This window comes from Macaca fascicularis, chromosome 3 (assembly GCF_037993035.2).
Source record: "Macaca fascicularis isolate 582-1 chromosome 3, T2T-MFA8v1.1".
Taxonomy (NCBI): domain Eukaryota; kingdom Metazoa; phylum Chordata; class Mammalia; order Primates; family Cercopithecidae; genus Macaca; species Macaca fascicularis.
The window spans coordinates 99,184,053-99,203,821 of record NC_088377.1 but is presented as its reverse complement, the minus strand read 5'-3'; the positions used below and the strand labels follow the sequence as shown (position 1 = coordinate 99,203,821).

Sequence of the window (19,769 nt, the reverse complement as noted above, 5' to 3'; positions counted from 1 at the left end):
GTTAGAAGTTGAATTTCCTTTGGGGTTCCTGGTTCTATGGGAAGCTCATGAATACCTTTGATACACTGTTGCCTGATATTCCCACCCCCAGCCCAGACTGTGGAAGTTGCCCAGTTCCCACTAGGGAGTCAGGTGGACACATTTTCACTGGTCTGGGTGTTGGAATGGGGGTACTTTCTTTCCTCCACTGGCCCTCAGGGCAGCTCTACCTCTGCATGTGGTCTTATTTCTTCAACTCCTTCCTTTCCGATGAACATGTGATTGTTTGGGGATTCTTGGGTTAGAGGGCAGCCTCTTACCATAGAGCGTAGGGCTTTCTCCACTTCATGGCCACTTGATTTGCAAGAAGTATTTCTGCAGTCATGTCCCTAACAGCCTATCTTTGCCTGCCCTTTCCCACTTCTCTATGCCCTGTCTCATTCTGAAATCAGACAGAGCACCTTCTACCTCCCATCTCTGGCCTTGTGAATGGGAGCATGACCAGCTGGGTGTGTGGGGTATGAGGACATTTCTGATGCTGGGGAGGAAGGTTGGTAGTCCCCTGTGGTTGGCTGGGGGGGGTGGATGGGCACACTCTGGTTCTGAGGGCAGTCCCTGGGGTCCGTCTGCTGGTAAGGCAAAAGCCCTATGTGTGGCTTCCTCTGCTCCTTCAGAAGAAAGCAAGTGAGGAGGAGCTGAGGTATCTTCACTAGGTGCGTCACTGGGTGCATGGTACTGCCTTCATCAGAGACTTGGGTCACAACCTTGATGGCTGCCCTGTGGGACAGATGACAAGTGGGACAGTGAGAGATCCCAGTACAGGGCTCCCCTAGGGCCCCCTTCCTCAGTCATTCTCCTAGGGGGAAGAAGCAGGAACTGCTCAGGGACCAAATCCCAGATCCTTCCCTAAGGCTCCTTGAGGCTTCCTTAGGGAGGTGGAGCTTGCTCTTGGTCTGTCAATCTGTTCAGCCTGGGGACCTCCCCATGTGAAACCCTTTCTCAGGGGTGGGGGACTAGCACAGGGCCTGAGGTGTTCAGCCAGGTTTTTTCTGCCTATGCAATGATTACGTCACATTGGAAAAAGTGCTTTTTTTTTTTTTTTTTTTTTTTTTTGCTATCCTTTTACTGTTTTTATTTTCATGGTTTGCTAGTTTTTTACCAATTCTTGCTTATATGTGTATATTATGTAGACGAAAATTATTCATCAATATAAATCATAAAGTCTTAGAGGCCCTGCACTGTGGGGTGGGAGGCCAGCCCTCTGCTACTACAAAACCTGCCCTAGATACATCATTCCTGCCTTCATCTCAAGGATTCGCAAAATAGGGCCCCGCTGCTCGCCTCATCTCCTGTCTAGTGTTGGACACTGCCCTTGTGTCTGGCCTCAGTTTCTCCTGCTTGGGTGTGGATCTGGTCACACACTAACAGTTGTCTCCCATATTTGAAGCTGGCAGGGAGCTAAGTCAACCTCATCTCTCATTTGAGCTCTAGTGGTCTTGATTTCCTCCCCTTCCTGGTAGGATTTGTTCTTCTACTGAGGGCCCCCAGCCTCTTCTCTGTGGGGTCCTCTCAGCTTTCCATACTAAATAGGATACCCTACTGAACCCTGAACACACTTTGCCAGTTCAGACATTCTGCTTTGGGCAGCAAGAATCCCCAGGGCCTGGTGGGAAAGAAGTGTGAGCCAAGGTTTCAGGTTCTCCACACACAGGAGCCTTGAGTCTTGTTAGGTCTTCCTAATGCATAGATAAGGGCTACTTGTAATTAGCACATGGTTTATACATTTAAGTACTCTATTAATCTGGGACATTTAAAGATCCAGCTAGTTGGTTTGCTTCTGGCATTAAAAACAAATCGCTTTGCAATCTCAGCAAATCCTTTTTTTTTTTTTTTTTTTTTTTTTAGAGAAAGCCAAACCTCTGCTAGTCTTGAGTGCCCATGATTAAAAACTCAGATGGATGAAGTCTGTGAGCCAAGTGGGAGTGCCCACAGAGGACAGGGGATCAGCTTGATCCCATTCTGTCCAGCAGCATGTTTGAGTGACAGGGGCAAGGAGACCCTGTCGGCCAATGTGAGTAGTAATCCAATTGACCACACTGCTAAGAGCTGTAGGTCACTTGGAAATACTCATGACCACATCCATGCACATTTAACACCCGCAAACATCCAGCGAATCTGGTGGAATAGGTAAGCCACTGTCAAATAGAATCACCATGTTACAGCTGAGGGAACTAGTTATCAGTGAAGTGACATGAATCTAGGAGGAAGGAGGATGCCATGGCTATGGTTCGGGCAGGCCTTTCACCCCAAGCTTGACAGCACCATCATCCCTGTCCTCAAGGAATGCACAGATGAAAAGATAGCATTAAATAAGTGTACAAAATTAGGCTTCCTGGAAGAAGAGGCCCCTGGTGGGTTCTAGCCTGTGTGAAAGCCCCCTCAGCCCAGAGTGCTTGGCAGAGCTGGCTTGGAGCTGGGAGGTGTCTGCACTGGGAGGAGGGGAGAATGCCAGACTCAGGGGAGGTGAGAGGGCAGGGATTGAGGGGAGAGGGAGATTCCAGGGCTGTGCCGGAGTCCCCTGGGGTACCAGAGTTATGTGTGGGGCCGCAAAGCCCCTTCAGATCTGCCCACAACAGCTCTCCGGTTTTTTCCTCTTGTTTCCAGAACAAATTTAAGCCCGCGAGTCCCCAAGAAAGCCCAAGAGGACCCCCTGCCTGTGTCCTCAGACCAGCATTCACTCCCTTTCCTGTAGGTTGGTTCCAGCTGCTCAGGTGATAAGGGTTTGTCCTCCATAGACCAAGACGGTGTTCCTGACCCAGCCTCAGAAGCACCTGTTGGGGTCTGGGACCTCTGCAGGGGGACGGTGGCACTGAGCCACTCATCCTCTCTGACTGATGCTCCTGGTAGGATGAGTGCCAGGACTTGGGAAGTGGGCATCAGGGGCTGGGTCAGGGCTCAGCATGTGCTCAGGGTCAACTTGGTCTGGAGCAGGGGTGAGGGGGGTTAGGGCTTAGCCCTCAACGGGGGTTGGCACTCAGCCTCAGGTAGGTCAGGGTTAGCTGGAGTTGAGCTCTGTGAGCAGGTAACTGGTTCAGAAAGGGGAGAGGTGAGGCTTCCAGGGTAGACATTAGCTGTTCGGGGAGAGCCTCCGCCCCCTGCCTTGAAGTGAGCTGCTTAATTCCAGGGGCCTCCTCCCTGGAAGACAAGCATTGGAAGCTGCAGCTTAGGTGGAGGAGGGAAAACCCATCTGTACTCCTATGGGATCTCTTTGGCCCCACTGGGGAGGATGCACACATCTCTGGAGATGGCTGTGCCGGGGCCAGGCATAAGTGCAGCCAGGCAGCTTTCAGTCTAGGGGCTTCCTCCATAGCCAGAGCCTTCCAGCTCACACAGCCTCCATCTTCCACTTCCATAGCACCTCCTCCCCTGCCGAGGAGCACCCGATCCTCAAAGTTCATGTTAGGGGCCGGCAGCAGGGAATTGTTACCCTCATGTTGCAGACAGAGAAACTGAGGTCCAGAGAAGGAAAATGGCATCACCTAAGATGACCCAGCAGTCAGTGGCTGAGCAAAATCCTGAGCTAGGGTGCCCAGACTTCCCAACTGGGACCCCTCTGGGCTGGCCGGGAGTGTGGAGGGGTGGCTCGTCCTTGTGGTTGGGGAGGAGGTGGTGGTGGGTAGGAAGTTCCCAGGATCTGTGAGCTGTGCTGCTAGTGGGGTGCCAGTGTGGTAGGTAGTACTTCTGGGACTGGGCAGGGCTCTGGGGGTGGCATAGCATCTTAGTATCAGGAGAGACCCTATGGAGTGTGTTCAGCTTAGTCCACCACGTTCTGTGGACCGCCAAGTGGCCAGCACCACATTGATCCCTAGGACTGCAGACGTGAAGAAGAAAGGGATGCTGCCTGCAAAGGGCTCCCTGCAGGTGTCTCTGTCTAGCGTTTCTCTGGGTGTTTCCCAGGGCTGTAGCCCAGCCAGCCTTGCACACAACAGCTGCGGAAGCATTTCTGGAGTTTGGCCCTCATAGAAACTGTGTGCTGGATCCCTGGCTGACAGATGTGAGTGCCGAGACATGGAAATGGCTGTGACCTTCCTGCGGACACACAGTGAAGCTGTGGCGGAGCCAGTCCTGGAGGCCAAGGCTCTCTGACTGGCAGACGTGGGGGTGGGTCCTGCACCTGTGATAGGGTCTCCCACTTTCTGAGTCAGGCTGCTCTGTTCTCCAGACAGCCCCACCCAACACCCTTGCCTGAGCTTTTAGTCTCTTTTGGATCCAACTCAGAGTTTATCGCATCAGCCAGTCTAGGTTCATCTCTTCTTCCTGACTTAATTTATTTTCCCTTTTCCCTAACTGTGACTTTTCAGAGATTCTGACATCTTTCTGTCTCCCGCCCCATCTCTGGCTTTCCTGCACTGTTTGTTCTTTTTCTTTTCCATGAGTCCTTTTGGGCAGAGCCATTGAAGGTTTGGGGAGAGACTTTTCCTTAGACTCGTCTCCTTCAAGAGCCCTCCAGGGTCAGTCCTCCCCCAAGCTGCTCCTTGATCTGCCCTCCCTGACCCCCATCAGTGCCACACAACTTCGCCAGGTGCAGAGTTTCCCAGGAACTTGTCACTAAATGGTCTTTGGAATACTTTCAAAGAAACCTTAACAAAATCGGAGGAGTCTATGTTTACCATAGAAACATCTAGGGTCCAAGAGGGACAGGAACAATCTTGAAGCTAAAGAAAGCAGAACTACAGAGGAGAACTTCAGAATTTGGGGTGAAGGTTTAAGGTTGGCATGTAGGAAGCAACAGCTGAAGTTAGGGGGGTCTCCTGGATCCTGATTTCTGTGGTTTACCCAAGCCAAGGTTGAGGGGTCACTGGCCATAGGAGAGAATAACCAATTATTATTATTTTGAGGCAGAGTCTTGCTCTGTTGCCCAGGCTGAAGTGCAGTGGCGTGTTCTCGGCTTACTGCAACCTCTGCCTCCTGGCTTCAAGTGATTCTCCTGCCTCAGCGTCCCAAGTAGCTGGGACTACAAGCACCTGCCACCACGCCTGGCTAATTTTTTGTATTTAAGTAGAGACGGGGTCTCACCATGTTGCCCAGGCTAGTCTCAAACTCCTGAACTCAGGCAATCCACCTGCCTCAGCCTCCCAAAGTGTTGGGATTACAGGTGTGAGACACTGAGCCCAGCCTGAGACTAACCAACTTTTCAGCTAGGGCAAGGTACATAATAAATTTGAAGAATAGAATAGGTACCATTTCTGTATACCCAGTTAAGCTCTTTTAATTGAGAAAAACATACTTATTTGAGTCTGTCTCTTTGTATGTGTGCGAATAGACCTTTGACATTCATTGAGGAATCATGAAGAAGCTTCTCAGGTAGATGAATACCTCCTAACAGTGCTTCTCAAGCTTTGGCATGCATGTGGATCTCCCAGGGATCTAGTTAAAGTGCAGATTCTGACCACAGGTCTGAGGTGGCACCTAGGATTCTGCGTGTCTAAGAAGCTCTCAGGGGGTGTTGGTGTTGATGGTCTGGGGGTGGCAGTCTGAGTAGCAAAGCATCAAACCAAACCTCAGCATTCCTCTTCTGGAAAAGGGGATCTGTAGTTCCCACCTCGCAGTGTAGTGTGAATTGAATGGTGCTGTTTATTGAATGGGAACCCCAAATCCATTATGCACAGATGTCGGGGGAACCTGGGTTTGCCCCATCTTGGAAGTGTGTGACACAAATTCTGGCCTCAGCGAAATGACACGTCACCACCTGTCAGGTACCTTCAGGCTTACTCTTAAAGAACTGGAATCACACAAGGCAGATCCTGAATGCTAAGGGTGTGGTCTCTGTAGCTGTCCTCATTTGCATCAGGTCCAATCTGATTTATTAATTCACTGACCAGCACCAGGAGCCTCAGAGCCGTGTGGTACCTGAGGAGAGTTAACGAAGTAGCAACCCTTCTGCAATCTGAGAAGATGATACAGCTCATCATCTATCTCTGACACATCTGTGAGAGAAGGGGAAAGTGTTCATGGCTTGTGTCAGCCCAAGTCCAAGCAGGACCATACTGGAGACACAGAGAATCAGCCTGAGACCTCCCTGAGGAGACAGAAGTCCTGGGTCCACCCAGGAGAGTGTAGAGCGAGATTGCAGCCTGGGCCCCCCTCCTTGAAGTGGTTTGTTTCTGAAAGCCATGGGCCCATGCCCAAAGGCGCTCCTCTCAGTGTTCAGCCCCTGCCCATTGAACTTTTATCAAGAAGTCCAGCCCAGCACTGTCCCTGAGAACTCCCTGCAGTGATGGGCATGTCCTATGTCTGTGCTGTCCGATATGATAACCGCTAGATCCATGTGGCTGTTGAGCCCTTAAAATGTGACCAGAAAAACTGAGGATGTGGGTTTTTAATTTGATTAATTTAAATTCAAATAGCCACATATGGGTAGTGGCTGTCGTATTGGAATAGTTTAGGTCTGGATGAATTAACAATCCATTCAATCTGACTTACCTCTGTCCCCTGTGTATGTGCTGATTCTGAGTTGCTGGGGGGCTCAGAGGGAGGAAGCTATGGACCAGAGGAGAGGGAGAGGGTAGAGGGGAAAGACCAGTGGACGGACACCCAAGTTGACCTTCACAGCCAAGCCTAGAACTGGCCTGATTAGAGGCTCAGGTTGCCTGTGCTAGGCAGTGCAGAAGGTCCGCAGCGTGAGTTTCCAACTCTTGTCTTGTTGAGTGGGACCTCGACGAGGCTGGGCTCTTAAGCTTGGAGCCAACTCTGGAGGCAGCCCTGACTCCCTGTGTGAGACCTAGCCCAGGCCACCTTCCGGATACACACACCCTCTAAGCCCACCCACCTATCAGTGGTCCCAGTGTGAATGTGAGTGCGTGTGCGCGTGTGTGTGTGCGGCCATGCACACTCATGTCCACATATAGGCGTGCGTTTCTCTGTCCAGAGCTGCCCATGTCTTGGCCCTTGGCTCCCTCATTCTCCTCCATGTGACTGCCCTGGCCCTGTCTCCATACCCTCTTCTTTTCTGCCTAACCTGTAAACTGAGTTTCTTCGCTGCCTGGTGCCCCCCAGCTGACAGAAGTGCTAATCTTGTCACACCCAGCAGCTGCGTGCAGAAATGCTACTGCAAGCCACAGCGGGCTCAGCAGCACTCTTGCAGGATGTCAGAACTGTCCACCATTACTCTGTAAGTGTGCGTGGCCGACGCTGTGGCCAGGAATCCTGGAGGGGTGGGGGACGCATGCTGCCACTGCCGCTGCTGGAGGAGAGTGGAGAGCCAGCCTGTGCCTCCCAGGCCAAACCCATTCCTGGCTGTTGCATGTTGGTGTCTGTGTGTCTTGTGAGTTCTCTGCAGCCTCATGGTCATGGGGTGGGTGTGCAGGGCATGGGGATGGATCTACGGCCATTGTGAGTGCTTCCTGAGGAGGCAGCACCCCATGTTCTCTGCTGCTGCTGCCTGGTGTGTGGCCTTCCTCAGTCCCCACCTTCTCTCAGCTTGTGTTTTCAACTGCAAAATTATTTCCAAGAGTCTCAGAGCCTGAGTTCATATAGACCTTCCTCTGCACAGGGCAGGGAACTCCACTCCAGTGTCCATAGCACTTTGTGTGTGAGTCAGCATTAACTCACTTAATCCCCACAAGAACTCTGTGAGCTGGGTCCTTGTAGTATCACCATTTTACAGATGAGAAAACTGAAGTGCTGAGAGATTAAGTCACTCACTCAAGGACTGCTAATTGGCAGAGGGAGGATTTGAACCCAGGGAATCCTAAGCACTTTGCCCCAGGGAGTCTCTGGCTGGAATATCAGACTCAATTTGGACATTCCTTTTACTCAGGGTACCATTGTCCCCCTGGGCAGCCCACTGTAATTTGGGCATCTCTGATGCCCTTCTTGGTATTTTAGGACTCTTCTGCCCATTGCTGGCTCCTCAGGGCAGGAGGACAGAGGCTTAGTCCCCATGTCATTATGGGTAGTGGCTCACATCATATGTTTCTGTCTCGAGACCTCGGTTAGCTTAGAAGCACAGTCCCAGAACGCTGGGCTCTAGAGACCCCTTGTCTGTGCCTATTGCCCCATTTGCCAAAGTGGCCACTGGGATGCCCTGGCTCCTCAGCAGAAGTCCCTGACTGTTCTGGGGCTGCTGTAGGGCTGACGGGGAGGGAAGGTGTTGCCCTTGGACTGTGCTGTGGAATGCCCTCACTACTATCACTGCACCCACCTTGGGGCTGGGAAAGGCCTGAAGCGTCACTGTTTCTCACACTCTGAATCCGTCCCATGTAATGCCACCACGGAAGCTGGAGAGATTTGACTTCTTGGTTTCCAGGGCCCTTTTCAGACTACAGGGACAGGTACTTGGAAATGGTCCCACCTGTGGGGATGGAGGCCAGGAGGAGGAAGGCAGGGGCCACAGGCATGTTCTGGGGCCAGCTTCCTTTCCTGGACTCCTTCAATAGACATCTTTTTAAAAGTAGCCCCTATAGGTAGGGCCACAGAGGAATCCCCAAGACATCCGTGTCCCGTGTTTCTGGCCATTTTCCTCTGCATTCTTGACTTTCATTCCTTCTACAAGCACCCCCTGTTGCCTTCCGGTGCCAGGCATGGATAACCAGAGATGAACAAGACCCGAGCGCCCAAGAGATAATTGTTTTGAGGATGCTGAGGCTCTCACTCTAGGCCTGTGTGCCACATGGATTTCTTCATGGAACAGGCATTTTCCCAGTGTCAGCTCCCTGCCCCAGATAAATGAGGCACCACTCCCACCTTCAGGGAGTCACAGTCAAAGACAGACAGATAAGAGGAAGGCTGGAAGGATGGACCGGTCAGGATTACATCTGGGCTCAGCAGGAACCTGCTCGGATCCTGTTGGCCCTTGTCTGTGAGCAGGGTGGGAAGGGGTGGGCACCCACACTCACGGTCCTCTTCCTTTCTGGGCTGAGCTTCCTCTGCCTGAAGATCTCCTCAGGCTGCTCCTCCTCCCACTGTGTCTCCTCCTTCCTTCCTTCCTTCTCCTCTCTTAGTGTAAGCTAGGAAGTCAAGGGCCTCACACAGACTCCAAGAGTTCGGCTTCTCTAGAGATCTGGAGCTCCCATGTTCAACAGAACGTTCTCTCCCAGAAAGGCTGGATGAGGGAGAGAGGAACACGTGGTATATTTGCCCCAAATCAAATGACTGCTTCATGCCTGCTGTCCACCCCAGGGGACTTAGCTCTGCTGGGAGCTGGGGAGGCTGATTCTCTGGAGGAGCCGGGCCGGATGCAGATGTGGGGGAGGCTGCATCTGCAGGGCAGAGCTGGACTCTCTGGGGAGACCCACGGGGAGCCAGTGTGCCCACTCTGGGGGAACCCTTGGGAGCACCCCCCATAGAGCAGGACCCACAAGTGCACATGGTCCCAGTGTCCTAGCTGTGGGCTTCTGTGGCCCTGTGCCTTCAGAACGGAGCCCCACCCTGCTGTCAGCCTAGGGCCAGAGGCAGGCAGGGGAACCCCGGGAGAGCTGCCTCAGGAAGCACTGCAGTCCTCCAGCCCTTCCTCCCCAGCCTGGCCCACTTCAGAGCATTCTCCTCCACCTTTGACTCAGTTTCCCAGCAGCAGGTTCCTCCTGCCCACTTGGAGATTGCCGATGCCCAGGGTCAGTAAGTTCCCCCTAGAATCCCTCCCGAGTTTCTTCCTCTGTGGTTCCCTCACTGAGCCTTCCCTCCCTCCCTGTCATCAGCACCTCCCCATCACTTGGTGAGTGTCCGGGCTAGCCCTAGACTCTGAAAAGCCAACTGTCTCTGTGGCCTGTCGAGAACTGCTTCTTTCAGGCACCAAGAGCTTTCTTCCGGAACGGGAGAGCGGCTGCTCTGCCTGAGGACCCAACATTTCCCTCAAGCTTCTCAGTCTGATCCCTGTGTTTTGCCCTGACTTTGCTTTTCCCGAGGGTTTTGCACGTCTCCCACGGGCTCCCTGTAAATCGTGTGCACATTTTTAGTGGCTGAACAGGCTACTGACTGGGTGCCCTGCAGACTGGGGATGTCTCCCCACAATGTCCTAGAGAGTCCTGGCAGCCCAGGCCACTTGCACTGGGAGAGAATGCTGAGGGGTCTGTGGACACGGGCCCCGGCTCGGAGGGAGAATAAGGGACTGGGGCTGAGTTCTCTGCCCTCCGTGGCTCTGGCCCTGAGCCCTGGAAGTCCCCAGCGCAGATGTTTTGCTTTCTCCCGACAGGCGGCTGGCCCGGTCCACCCTGCTGCTCATCCCACTATTCGGAATCCACTACACGGTATTCGCCTTCTCCCCAGAGAACGTCAGCAAAAGGGAAAGACTCGTGTTTGAGCTGGGGCTGGGCTCCTTCCAGGTAGGTGTGGCGCGTGGGGAGGGCAGAACTCACTGGGAGCCAGTTGCTCACCGGCAGGTGGTGCTGGAGGCTCTTTAACCTAGACTATGAAATGAGTACTAGAGTAGAGGTGATGAGGGAGCCCTGTCTGCTGTCTACACTCAGGGCTTCTGTAAGAAGACACACTGGTGTCTGCCCATCACTGCATCTGAGTATCCTGAACCAGTTGCCCCCAATCCTGGCCCCCACCCTGGGTGACCTGAGATGGCACCTCCCAGCAGCCTGGGGTGCAGGGTGGAGTGTCCTCAAGAGCCGAGTGTGTCCACATCCTGACTTCAGCTTTCTAGGCCATGTACCCCTTGAGTTCTGTCTTACCCACCTCTAGGTCCCCAGCACAGGGCCTGGCCGCAGAGAGCCCAGTGAGCTGCACAAGTGCACGAGCAAACAGGCATGAGTGAGTGAGGGGATGAGAGGGCGAACAGAATGCTGCCTCTGTGCCTGGAGGAAGGACTGGATGGACTGGAAATGAGTAAGGGGCTAGGCGAATCACGGTGAGGAAATAAGCAGGCAGGAGCAGCAGTGGGCGGACGTAGGCAGGGGCAGCTCTGGAGTGTCTGGGGATAGAGTGCCTCTCCCTAAGCCAGCTGTTTGAATTAGGATTTGATCTTGATGGTCAGAAAGTTACTCTCCAGATCTGACTTGATCTCCTCCACCATTTTACTTCAAGGCCGTTTAACCTGGCCCAGGTTCTTAGTCTAGTGAGACTGACCATGGGTCTCATCTGAGACTGGCCTCATAGGCTCATAGACAAAGCCCTGGCCCAGGAGTCAGAGCCCAGGGCTCCTGTCTCTGTGCTCGCTGACCAGTTCTGGGGTCCTTGAGCTATCATTCTTCCAATACCTCCAAGCGACAGCACAGGGCACAGGGATTGCAAGGAACTAATTTGCAGCATTCAAGAAAATGCTCCTGCTTTTTCAGTGTAGGTTTAAAGAATATATAGAGAATAACTAAGTGCATATGCTGTGCCAAGTACTTACTCTGCGTGGTGTTCCGCATTGCTGTGTATGACAGTATCTGGCCCAGGGAGGGCAGATTGGGAAGATGGCCCAGGGAGGGCAGATGGTGGACAAGGATGGCACAGGTCTATTCTGTCCTGGAGGGGTCCTACCCTCAGAAGCCTGCAGGCTGGTTAGGAGCCAAGAGAAATTCTAGGGCATTTAGGGAAGGCTTCTTATAGGAAGTGGGGTAAAGCTGGCCTTTGGGAATGGGAAGGATTTGAACAAGGGAATGTGAGATCCAAAGCTAGAATCTGTGGGATAGGACTTGCCCACCAGCCACGTGGCCTCATGGGTGTGCCCATCTTGGTAGAGTAGAACTGTCCCATCTTACCCCAGATCCCTGGGCAGGTGCCCCCATCCAGATTATGGTGTATTTCTGCTTCCTAGAGTCACCCCCTCCATGCCCCACACAGCATTTCAGAAAGTCCTTTGCTAGCATCCTCAGGCTTACTTTCTCTATTCGCAGGGCTTTGTGGTGGCTGTTCTCTACTGTTTTCTGAATGGCGAGGTAAGACCTTGGCCCTCTGGCTTCTTGGCAGTGGAAGTGGGGCTTTCTGGGAAGCAGACAGGGGAGCCACCTGTCGGCCACATGGGACTGACTCCCCAGAGGGGACTCTGCCAGGTTCCCAGCACTGAGAGGAGGGGCTGGTCACACAGCTCCTGGCATTGTGTGGTGCCAGGACCTCCTGATACCCACACCCTGTGCTGGAATCTGTCCCACTTTGCTAGCCATGCAGCTAAGGCCCCACCTGAAGAGCAAAGCTCCTGGTAAAAGTGTCAGCTCTGCTGTGCGCAGATCTCCCTGGGAGGGTCCTCTCCATAAGACACTCCATGGTGAGGAGGAATTGACAATAAGGAAGGCTGGGGCACAGGGCATAGGACCTATAGGCCATGAGGCTGTGCTTGGCACAGCTGCTGAGCCAGGAGCTGCCCAGCACTCAAGGCTGCCCCTAATTGGCCAGCCAGCCTGGCCCAAACTGTCCCCTGATAAAAGGGAGACTGAGAATTTGGAAGAGACCCCAGGGAGAGACCTGGAACCTTCTAGTAATATTCCATTGCCAGAGATGTGGTTCGGGGGCTCCCTCTGTACCCTGTTGGGGTGAAACTCTTGAGCACAACCCGAAACAGAGGTGCCGGGGCAGCAGTGGGGACTGAATGGCTAGGATGGATTTGAGAGTAGGCGGGAGTCTTTGCACCAGTGCTTGGGTCTTAGCTGCATCACCTTGGCAGGCTCCTCCTTCCTTTGCATCTGAGCAACAAAGAGATTGGGCTCTGTGATCACCCAGACAACCTACAGAAGGATCAGATTAGGACAGACAAGGAGAGGTAGAAAGGGCCCTGCAGGTAGTGGCCAGGAGAGCTTAGAAGTGGGCATGTGTGTAGCTTGTTCAGAGCTTGCAGTGGAAGTAGGAGCTGGAACTGGAGAGGGTAGCTGTAGGTGCTGCTTCCAGTTGTGCAGTCTGTGCACTGCACAAAGGTGCTTGACTGAAAAGGCATATGGAGCTTGAGACCCAGCCTGGCCCCCACTCACCATGCTAAGAGCTACATGGGTGTGTGTTTTCCCAGAGGGGTGCATTATTTAATGGCTTTCAACCCTGACTGCCCACTGGAGTCACCTGGGAAGCTTTAAAAAATATGATGTCGGCCGGGCGCGGTGGCTCAAGCCTGTAATCCCAGCACTTTGGGAGGCCGAGACGGGCGGATCACGAGGTCAGGAGATCGAGACCATCCTGGCTAACACGGTGAAACCCCGTCTCTACTAAAAAATACAAAAAACTAGCCGGGCGCGGTGGCGGGCGCCTGTAGTCCCAACTACTCGGGAGGCTGAGGCAGGAGAATGGCGTGAACCTGGGAGGCGGAGCTTGCAGTGAGCTGAGATCCGGCCACTGCACTCCAGCCTGGGCGGCAGAGCGAGACTCCGTCTCAAAAAAAATAAAAAATAAAAAATAAAAAAAAATAAAAAATATGATGTCTGGGTCTTGTGCAGAGCTTTTGATGTAATTGTTCTGGGGTATGACCTGGGCACCTGGAATTTTTAAAGCCCGCCAGGTGATTCTAATGTGTAGCCCTCTTACTGGTCAGCCAAGAGAGGGGATCCTTTCCCGATCCACCTGCCCTGTGCGGCTGCTTGTTAAAGATTTCTTGAAGGACCCGATGGACTAGTCTCTGCCTGGCCTGAAAACAACAGGAAGCTGTTAGGAGGCCTTGCTCAGAAAGTGGCAGGGGAAGGGGTTGTTCAGGTCAGCTCCTCAGAGGCGCCCCTGCCTACAGCTGCTAAAAGCCCCCACTGGAGACCTTGAAGGCCGCAGGCTGCAACTGGGGAGGGGGGAGGGTGGCAGTGCCAGTCTGGGAAGGGCCCCAGGCCAGAGGGCCTGGAGGCTGGAGAGGATGTCCACCTGGAAGTCATGTCCACCTTGCTCCCTGCAGGTACAAGCGGAGATCAAGCGAAAATGGCGAAGCTGGAAGGTGAACCGTTACTTTGCTGTGGACTTCAAGCACCGACACCCGTCTCTGGCCAGCAGTGGGGTGAACGGGGGCACCCAGCTCTCCATCCTGAGCAAGAGCAGCTCCCAAATCCGCATGTCTGGCCTCCCTGCTGACAACCTGGCCACCTGAGCCGTGCTCCCCTCCTCCTCCTCTCCTCCATCCACAGGCTGGGACTGCAGGCAGGCGCCAGCCCACGCATGTTCGCGCCTCTTCCCTCCCCTTGGGCAGGCCCTGGGCCGGAAGCTTGGCTCCTGAGGGGGGAGAAGGAGGCAGGGCACAGACTGGGATTGTCCCCTCCTTGTTTTGGTACTGGTCCCACTCACTGTGGTCCCCTGACCCCAGACATGTAAATACTCCTCAAATTTGGAAAAGTTGTCCCATCCCTTCCCCCTTTGCCCCAGTGTCCCCGCTCACTTCCAGTCGGGTCTCAGCTCCACCCCACTGTGTCTTGGTCAGCCTCAGTGATGGCCTGACCCCAGCTGTGAGGCCTTGTGAGCTAAGGCTGAAGAGACCTTGCCTGTGGGAGCTGGGGTGGTACCTGCCCCAACAGCCCCCCATCATCTGATTTTGGGTGTGACCCCTCAAGTGTGCATGCCACCGTGGGGCTCTTCTCAGTCCTGGACCCAAGTCCCTGGCCTAGCAGAGGGCCAGCTCGGGTGGCCAGCACACCACTTGGTGCAGGCCTCCTGGCACTCGCCTGGCATCTTGGTGTCTGGGTGCTCAGCTCCTGGGTCCCAGGGCAGTGGGACAGCTCCAAGGCTTTTCTCATCAGAGACTTCAGTTTGGGTGGAGAGTGTGCAGGTCAGGGAAGGTTCTGGTGCTTTTCATTTGATCCAAAAGGAGCTGAGAGCCAGAAATGTGGCTGTGATTGGGAAAGAGATGGAGTTTGGGAGGCCCATGGAAGAAAACCTTCGCCATCTCCATTGTTTTACCCCCAGCTTAAGATGGACAGGATTCTTCTGGTCACCTCCCTTCCACCTCTTCCACCCTCATGGATGCCTTCCAGAAGCTGTCTCCAACCATGCCCACCACAGAGAGCCCTTAAGCCGTCCCCTCCCCATTTCCCCTAAGTCAAAGCCATGACTAGGATGTACCAGCCGCCTGCCTGTGATGTCGGCGAATCCTGAAGCACCTGCACCCGAGTCTGGGGCCCAGGGCTCCTCAACCTCCACCCCCATGGATGATGTGGAGCCCCAGACACCAGCTCCTCGGGCCTGGACTCAATTATTGAAATCTCTGAGACCTTTGCAAAGATGTCCCTTATATGCCCTTGACCTTGACTCACCATGGGCTGCTGGGGTGTCGGGAGGAGAAGCCACACCCACCATGCCCAGGAGCAGAAGCGGCTGCTGATGGGGCGGCTGCTCCCCACCACCCGCCCTGGCTCCCCAGCTGCAGGTTGCACACCCTCAGCCTGAGAATGTACAATAGGGCAGTGCCCAGCTGAGGAGTCAGAGGAAAGTGCTAGAGTACGTGGTCCCTGTGTGGCCTAGCTCATTCCGTGTCAGCATTTGGTATTACTCCTGTCCGAGTTCTGTTTGTGGACTTGTTTCATGATGATGTTCTGGAATGCTTGGGGACTTTGGGTGGAGGAGGATGTTGCTTCATTTTATAAAGAGGAAGGGGCCTGGGGGACTTGGGAAAATGTTTCTGGAGAGGCTTTCAGAGTGGCTGGAAAAGGCTCTTGCTGCTGTAATTTAGAGAGGAGCTCTGTGTCCTTGGCCAGTCAAGTAAGTCCCTGGGTCTTTGGCAAAACCAGAGGAAGAAAGGAGCTACCTGCCCTTTCCTGGGCATGCTTGGCGACTCAGATTGATCATGGAGTGTGCAGTGGTCCTTCTGCCCTGCACCTGACCTCATGATCCCCTCCACCTGCACTGACGCAAGGGTCCTGTGGCCATCTTGCACTTTGGGTACTGCTAGGGGGTCTGGGCTGCTTGGAAGGAGCCCGGGGTTCAGGAAACTAGACTCTATCCCAGTTGGGTTCAGACTGCTGTGACTGTGGACATGATGCTCCCTGTTCTGGGCTCCAGTTTTCCCATTTGTGAGATGAGGCAACTTCTGCTGCTTCTCTAGGCCCTGTACTTAAGTGATTTTTCCAGTTCAAAACCAAGGCAGGCAAAAGGGCATGCATCATTGTGCCTCCTATCAGGTTTTGATGAGTGTGTGTGTGTGTGTGTGTGTGTGTGTGTGTGTAGAAGGATGGAGACAGGATGCTGTTTATTTTCCATTTCTTGGAAATGGACCCTCTGTCCCTTCCATTTGGACACCACAGTGGAAGCTGATGGCCTGGAAGGAAGGAATAGGTCATGGACATTTGAACAGGTGCCTTGGGCATGATATATAGATGCAGCCATATATACCTTGCTGGGGTGGGGTGCCACCTCCAGTGGCCACCTCCAGATCCAAGGAGCAGCTCCCTGGGGATGGACCCCATTCATTCATCATCACTCCCAACAGCAGATCTGTTTCATTGTGGAAGAAGAAACTTTGGCATTACACAGACATCATCACAAAACAGTAAAAAGAAAATCAATCCTGAACCCCATGCAGTCTGCTGCTTCCTGAGCCTGGCCCTGTGTCCTCATAGAGGTTCCGGGTTCCTATTGGTTGGTTGGTTGGTTGGTTTTTCTGTCTGAATGAATTTTTGCCAGTCTTGTGAGCAGATATACCTGATGGATTCTCAATGTTCCAGGAGGTTCTGGCCTTCAGGGTCACAGGCAGTAGGGGGACAGCATAAGGTCTGTGTAAAACCCTTCCCTCTCTGACCCTCTGTTTTCAAATCGGTAAAATGGGCAGCAAGACTAGATGATTTGTATGTAGCCCAACGCATCTCTGGAACTCTGTCTAAACACCAGCCATCTACTTGGAATGGGCCCCAGGACTGTGGTATTTGCCTGGGCCGGGAAAGGATAAGAAATACTGTCAAGTGAAGACAGCTTGAGAGGCTTGGGAAAAGTGGGGCTGGGGAGGAGCAGGCTTGTCAGACTCCACCCCTGTTGATGATCATTCCTGGAAAGGGGGTTCTCGTTCTATGCAATCCTAAAGGACAAAACTCACCCATGGGAGGCTGAATTATCCTTGGGATGAAGAAATCGCTCTTTCCCTGTCACAACTGTCCAGCCAGGGAGCAGGGAGGCAGTGTCAGGGAGGGACACTCATCCTGGGGGAAATGGGATTCCAAGTCAAGGATGCTGAGGCTGTCAGGGAGCCAGAGAGGGGGGTCCTAGTGCAGGATGTGGGTGGCTCTGTGGTGGTCCCCAGCACTGCAGACTTCATGACTCCCCACTTAAGTCCAAGCCACATTCTCTGTCCCAGTGTGTAGCTCTGTCACCCTGTTTGACACATCCAGTGGCCTACAGTGACTCCTCTCTAACCCCACCCCCTCCAAGCTGGGTTCTTTGTGGAACAGGGCCAGGGAGCTAGAGCCAAGCCCGAGGTTTGAGAAACACTTGTATCTATAATCCCCGCCAAGGATGCCCACTCACCTCTCTCATCTGACCCTCACTCTTCGTGGAAGGGAAAGCCCAAAGGGACTCTTTTATTTTGAGTAGTCCCTTGCCCTCTTCATGGCCACTTCAAAGTGAAGCCAGCAAGTATTGATACTTTATCATTTAGTATTATCATAAAGTATTAATAGTTTATCACAAAGTCCTCCTTGAGCCCAGGGACCATGGAAGTCAGCTAGAAGAGCCCTGAGCAAGGAGCAGGGACTTGGGCTTCTCCAAGCTTTGCTCCTGGCTTATTTGACCTTGACTCATTCCCCATATGTCTCTGAGGAGGCTCACAAAATACTAAAGCTGGGAGGAAACTTGGAGATCTATAGGTCAAACCTCCCCATTGGGCTGATGAGAAGATACACGTGGGCCTAGCATGGTGCCTGCCACCATGGTGGGATCCAGTATATTTTAAAAATCTGAATGAGTAAATGGTTCACCAGTTTGTGCACAGCCCTGCACATGAACAGAATGTGACACTCAAGGCTTCCACGCAGTACGCATGTAACCCTGCACAGGAGAGGGGCTCTGGTGACCGATGGTTTTCCAGGACTCTATTGCAGGAGAAGCAATGGAGTCAGTGTGGTGTGGGGAGACCTGCTTTTTAACCTGGACTTAGCCACCTGCTCTGTGATCCAGGGCTTACCTTCTTTGGGCCTCGGCCTCCTAATCTGAGTAATGGGGAGGACTTCATTGGCATTGTTAGTCCCACAGGCCAAGGATAAGGTTGAAATGAGATGGCTTGTGTGTGAAAAGATTTTGGAAACTACACAGATGTGGGCTTGTTCTTGGGATGAAAACTGCTGGAAGGGACTCCTTGCTGTTTATCTACTGCTTTGAGCCCTCTTGAGTTAACCTTCGCCCCATTTGTAAAACCACCAGCATCAGGAGTAAGGGGGACGCCAGAAGGCTCAGATGGACACAGAATTCTAGCTTTATCTGCATCAGCTGATTCAGTTTTCTGTTGGGATCAGAGAGAGGATACTTCCATATGGGTGACAGCAGCCATGCCCTTGGGAGTCATCTTCAAGGATCTGGGACATTTTGGTGTGCCCATTCCTTATTTTCCTGAACCCACAGTCTTGGGATGTTTCTGCACTTGGCCATGTGTGTCTTGTCTTATGTCTGTCTTCTGTAGCTTTGCCTGTCAGGGCTGGAGTGGTGCAGCCCCTGGCATCTCAGACATGGTTCCTGCCTCACTCGTGGGAGCTGGACCAGCCTGGGTTTCATCTCCCACAATAAAGATAAGCCCCACAGACCTTACTGCTACCGCTGCTGCCATTAATGCTGTGCTCATAATCTTGTCCAGGATGTTAAGAATGTCAGACTGCTGTAGATGACTCAATAAATGTTTTGCCATTTTTCCTGGTGGCTGTAACTTGGCATAAGTGGAGGGAAGGGAGGAGAGGAGGGGGAAGGGGAAGGGGAGAGGACTACCCCCAAAATTTGATCATCCCAGAGTAATCCAGTGTATACAAGGCCCAGTGGCCTTTAAGATTCCAAAGGAGAAATATGAGAGTGGGCCTGAGTGAGCCTAGGATGAAACCCGAAAAGTAAATTAGAAGTCTTGGCCTTAAAGGATCTCCAGGGGTCATGGAAACTGAGTGAAATCATGACCTTCCTATTGTACCTTGGGAGTACCTACCAGATATCCCAAAACCTTGACTGCAGAGAGCATTTCATCCCAGGGAACTACAGGTATATCCTTGGCTTCCAGGATCCCATCCCCTAATATTTCTGGATATCCCAAACCATCAGTCCCAGCCAGACCAGATAATCAATTCAAGGTAACCCTCATTTCCTTGAGGTTCTGTTGATTGTCACAATCCCAGTGTCCATTTTCATATTGGTCATAATGTTCAGTTGCTAGTAAAAGAAGATAATTTTGGCTAGGTCAGAAAAGGGATTTACGAAAAAGATGTTGAGCTGGTCATAGATTTCTCTTAAGGCTGGAGAAACTAGAAAAGGTATCTGAAGCCATATCATGCTGCATGACTGATGACGAACCTGCTGCCACTGTTGTTGCTGCCACCCCCGTGATGTCTCTTCCATGCCAGGGACATGGCTTTGCAATTATTGCCACCTCTGAAAGCAGAGAGCTTTGCTGCTATTCTCACCATCAAATCAGATTTTACTTTCAGCCCTCTTCCTCAAGTTGCCCACTTCCGAATCAGAGTTTCATGTAACACCATTGGATTGGCTGTGTCCTTGCTACAAGGAAGACTGGAAATTGGACTTCTCTGGATTCTACCTGGAGGTCAGGGTCACAAGCCTGAAGATTTTCTAAACATAACAATAAAATCCTGGGAATAATAAATGCCCACTACCACAACAGGCCTGAGGTCTACAGCAAATGCAGGGCCAGCTTCCTCTGGCAATCAGGTGGGCCACTGTGAAGAAGTCAAATCAATCAAAAGATGGATTTTAGCCCAATAGTGTGCTAGCCCTGCAAT

The 19,769-nt window shown here is 52.7% G+C and overlaps 1 protein-coding gene across 22 annotated transcripts in view; it reads left to right on the top strand.

Moving 5' to 3' along the window:
- Window positions 1-18,680, top strand: part of ADCYAP1R1 (ADCYAP receptor type I) — a 59,664-nt gene extending 40,984 nt beyond the window's left edge. For 6 of the 22 annotated variants that reach the window (XM_074035284.1, XM_074035281.1, XM_065542154.2 and 3 more), the window contains 4 exons: window positions 7,070-7,150; window positions 10,169-10,298; window positions 11,802-11,843; window positions 13,763-18,680. In XM_074035284.1, the coding sequence (XP_073891385.1) occupies window positions 7,070-7,150; window positions 10,169-10,298; window positions 11,802-11,843; window positions 13,763-13,951 (442 nt within the window). In that variant the 3' untranslated portion in view covers window positions 13,952-18,680. Of the gene's footprint in view, window positions 1-2,643; window positions 2,728-7,066; window positions 7,151-10,168; window positions 10,299-11,801; window positions 11,844-13,762 lie in introns of all 22 variants that reach the window. The other 16 variants (XM_074035282.1, XM_074035279.1, XM_015447551.4 and 13 more) reach the window with 3 other exon arrangements.
- The last annotated feature ends 1,089 nt before the right edge of the window (window positions 18,681-19,769 follow it).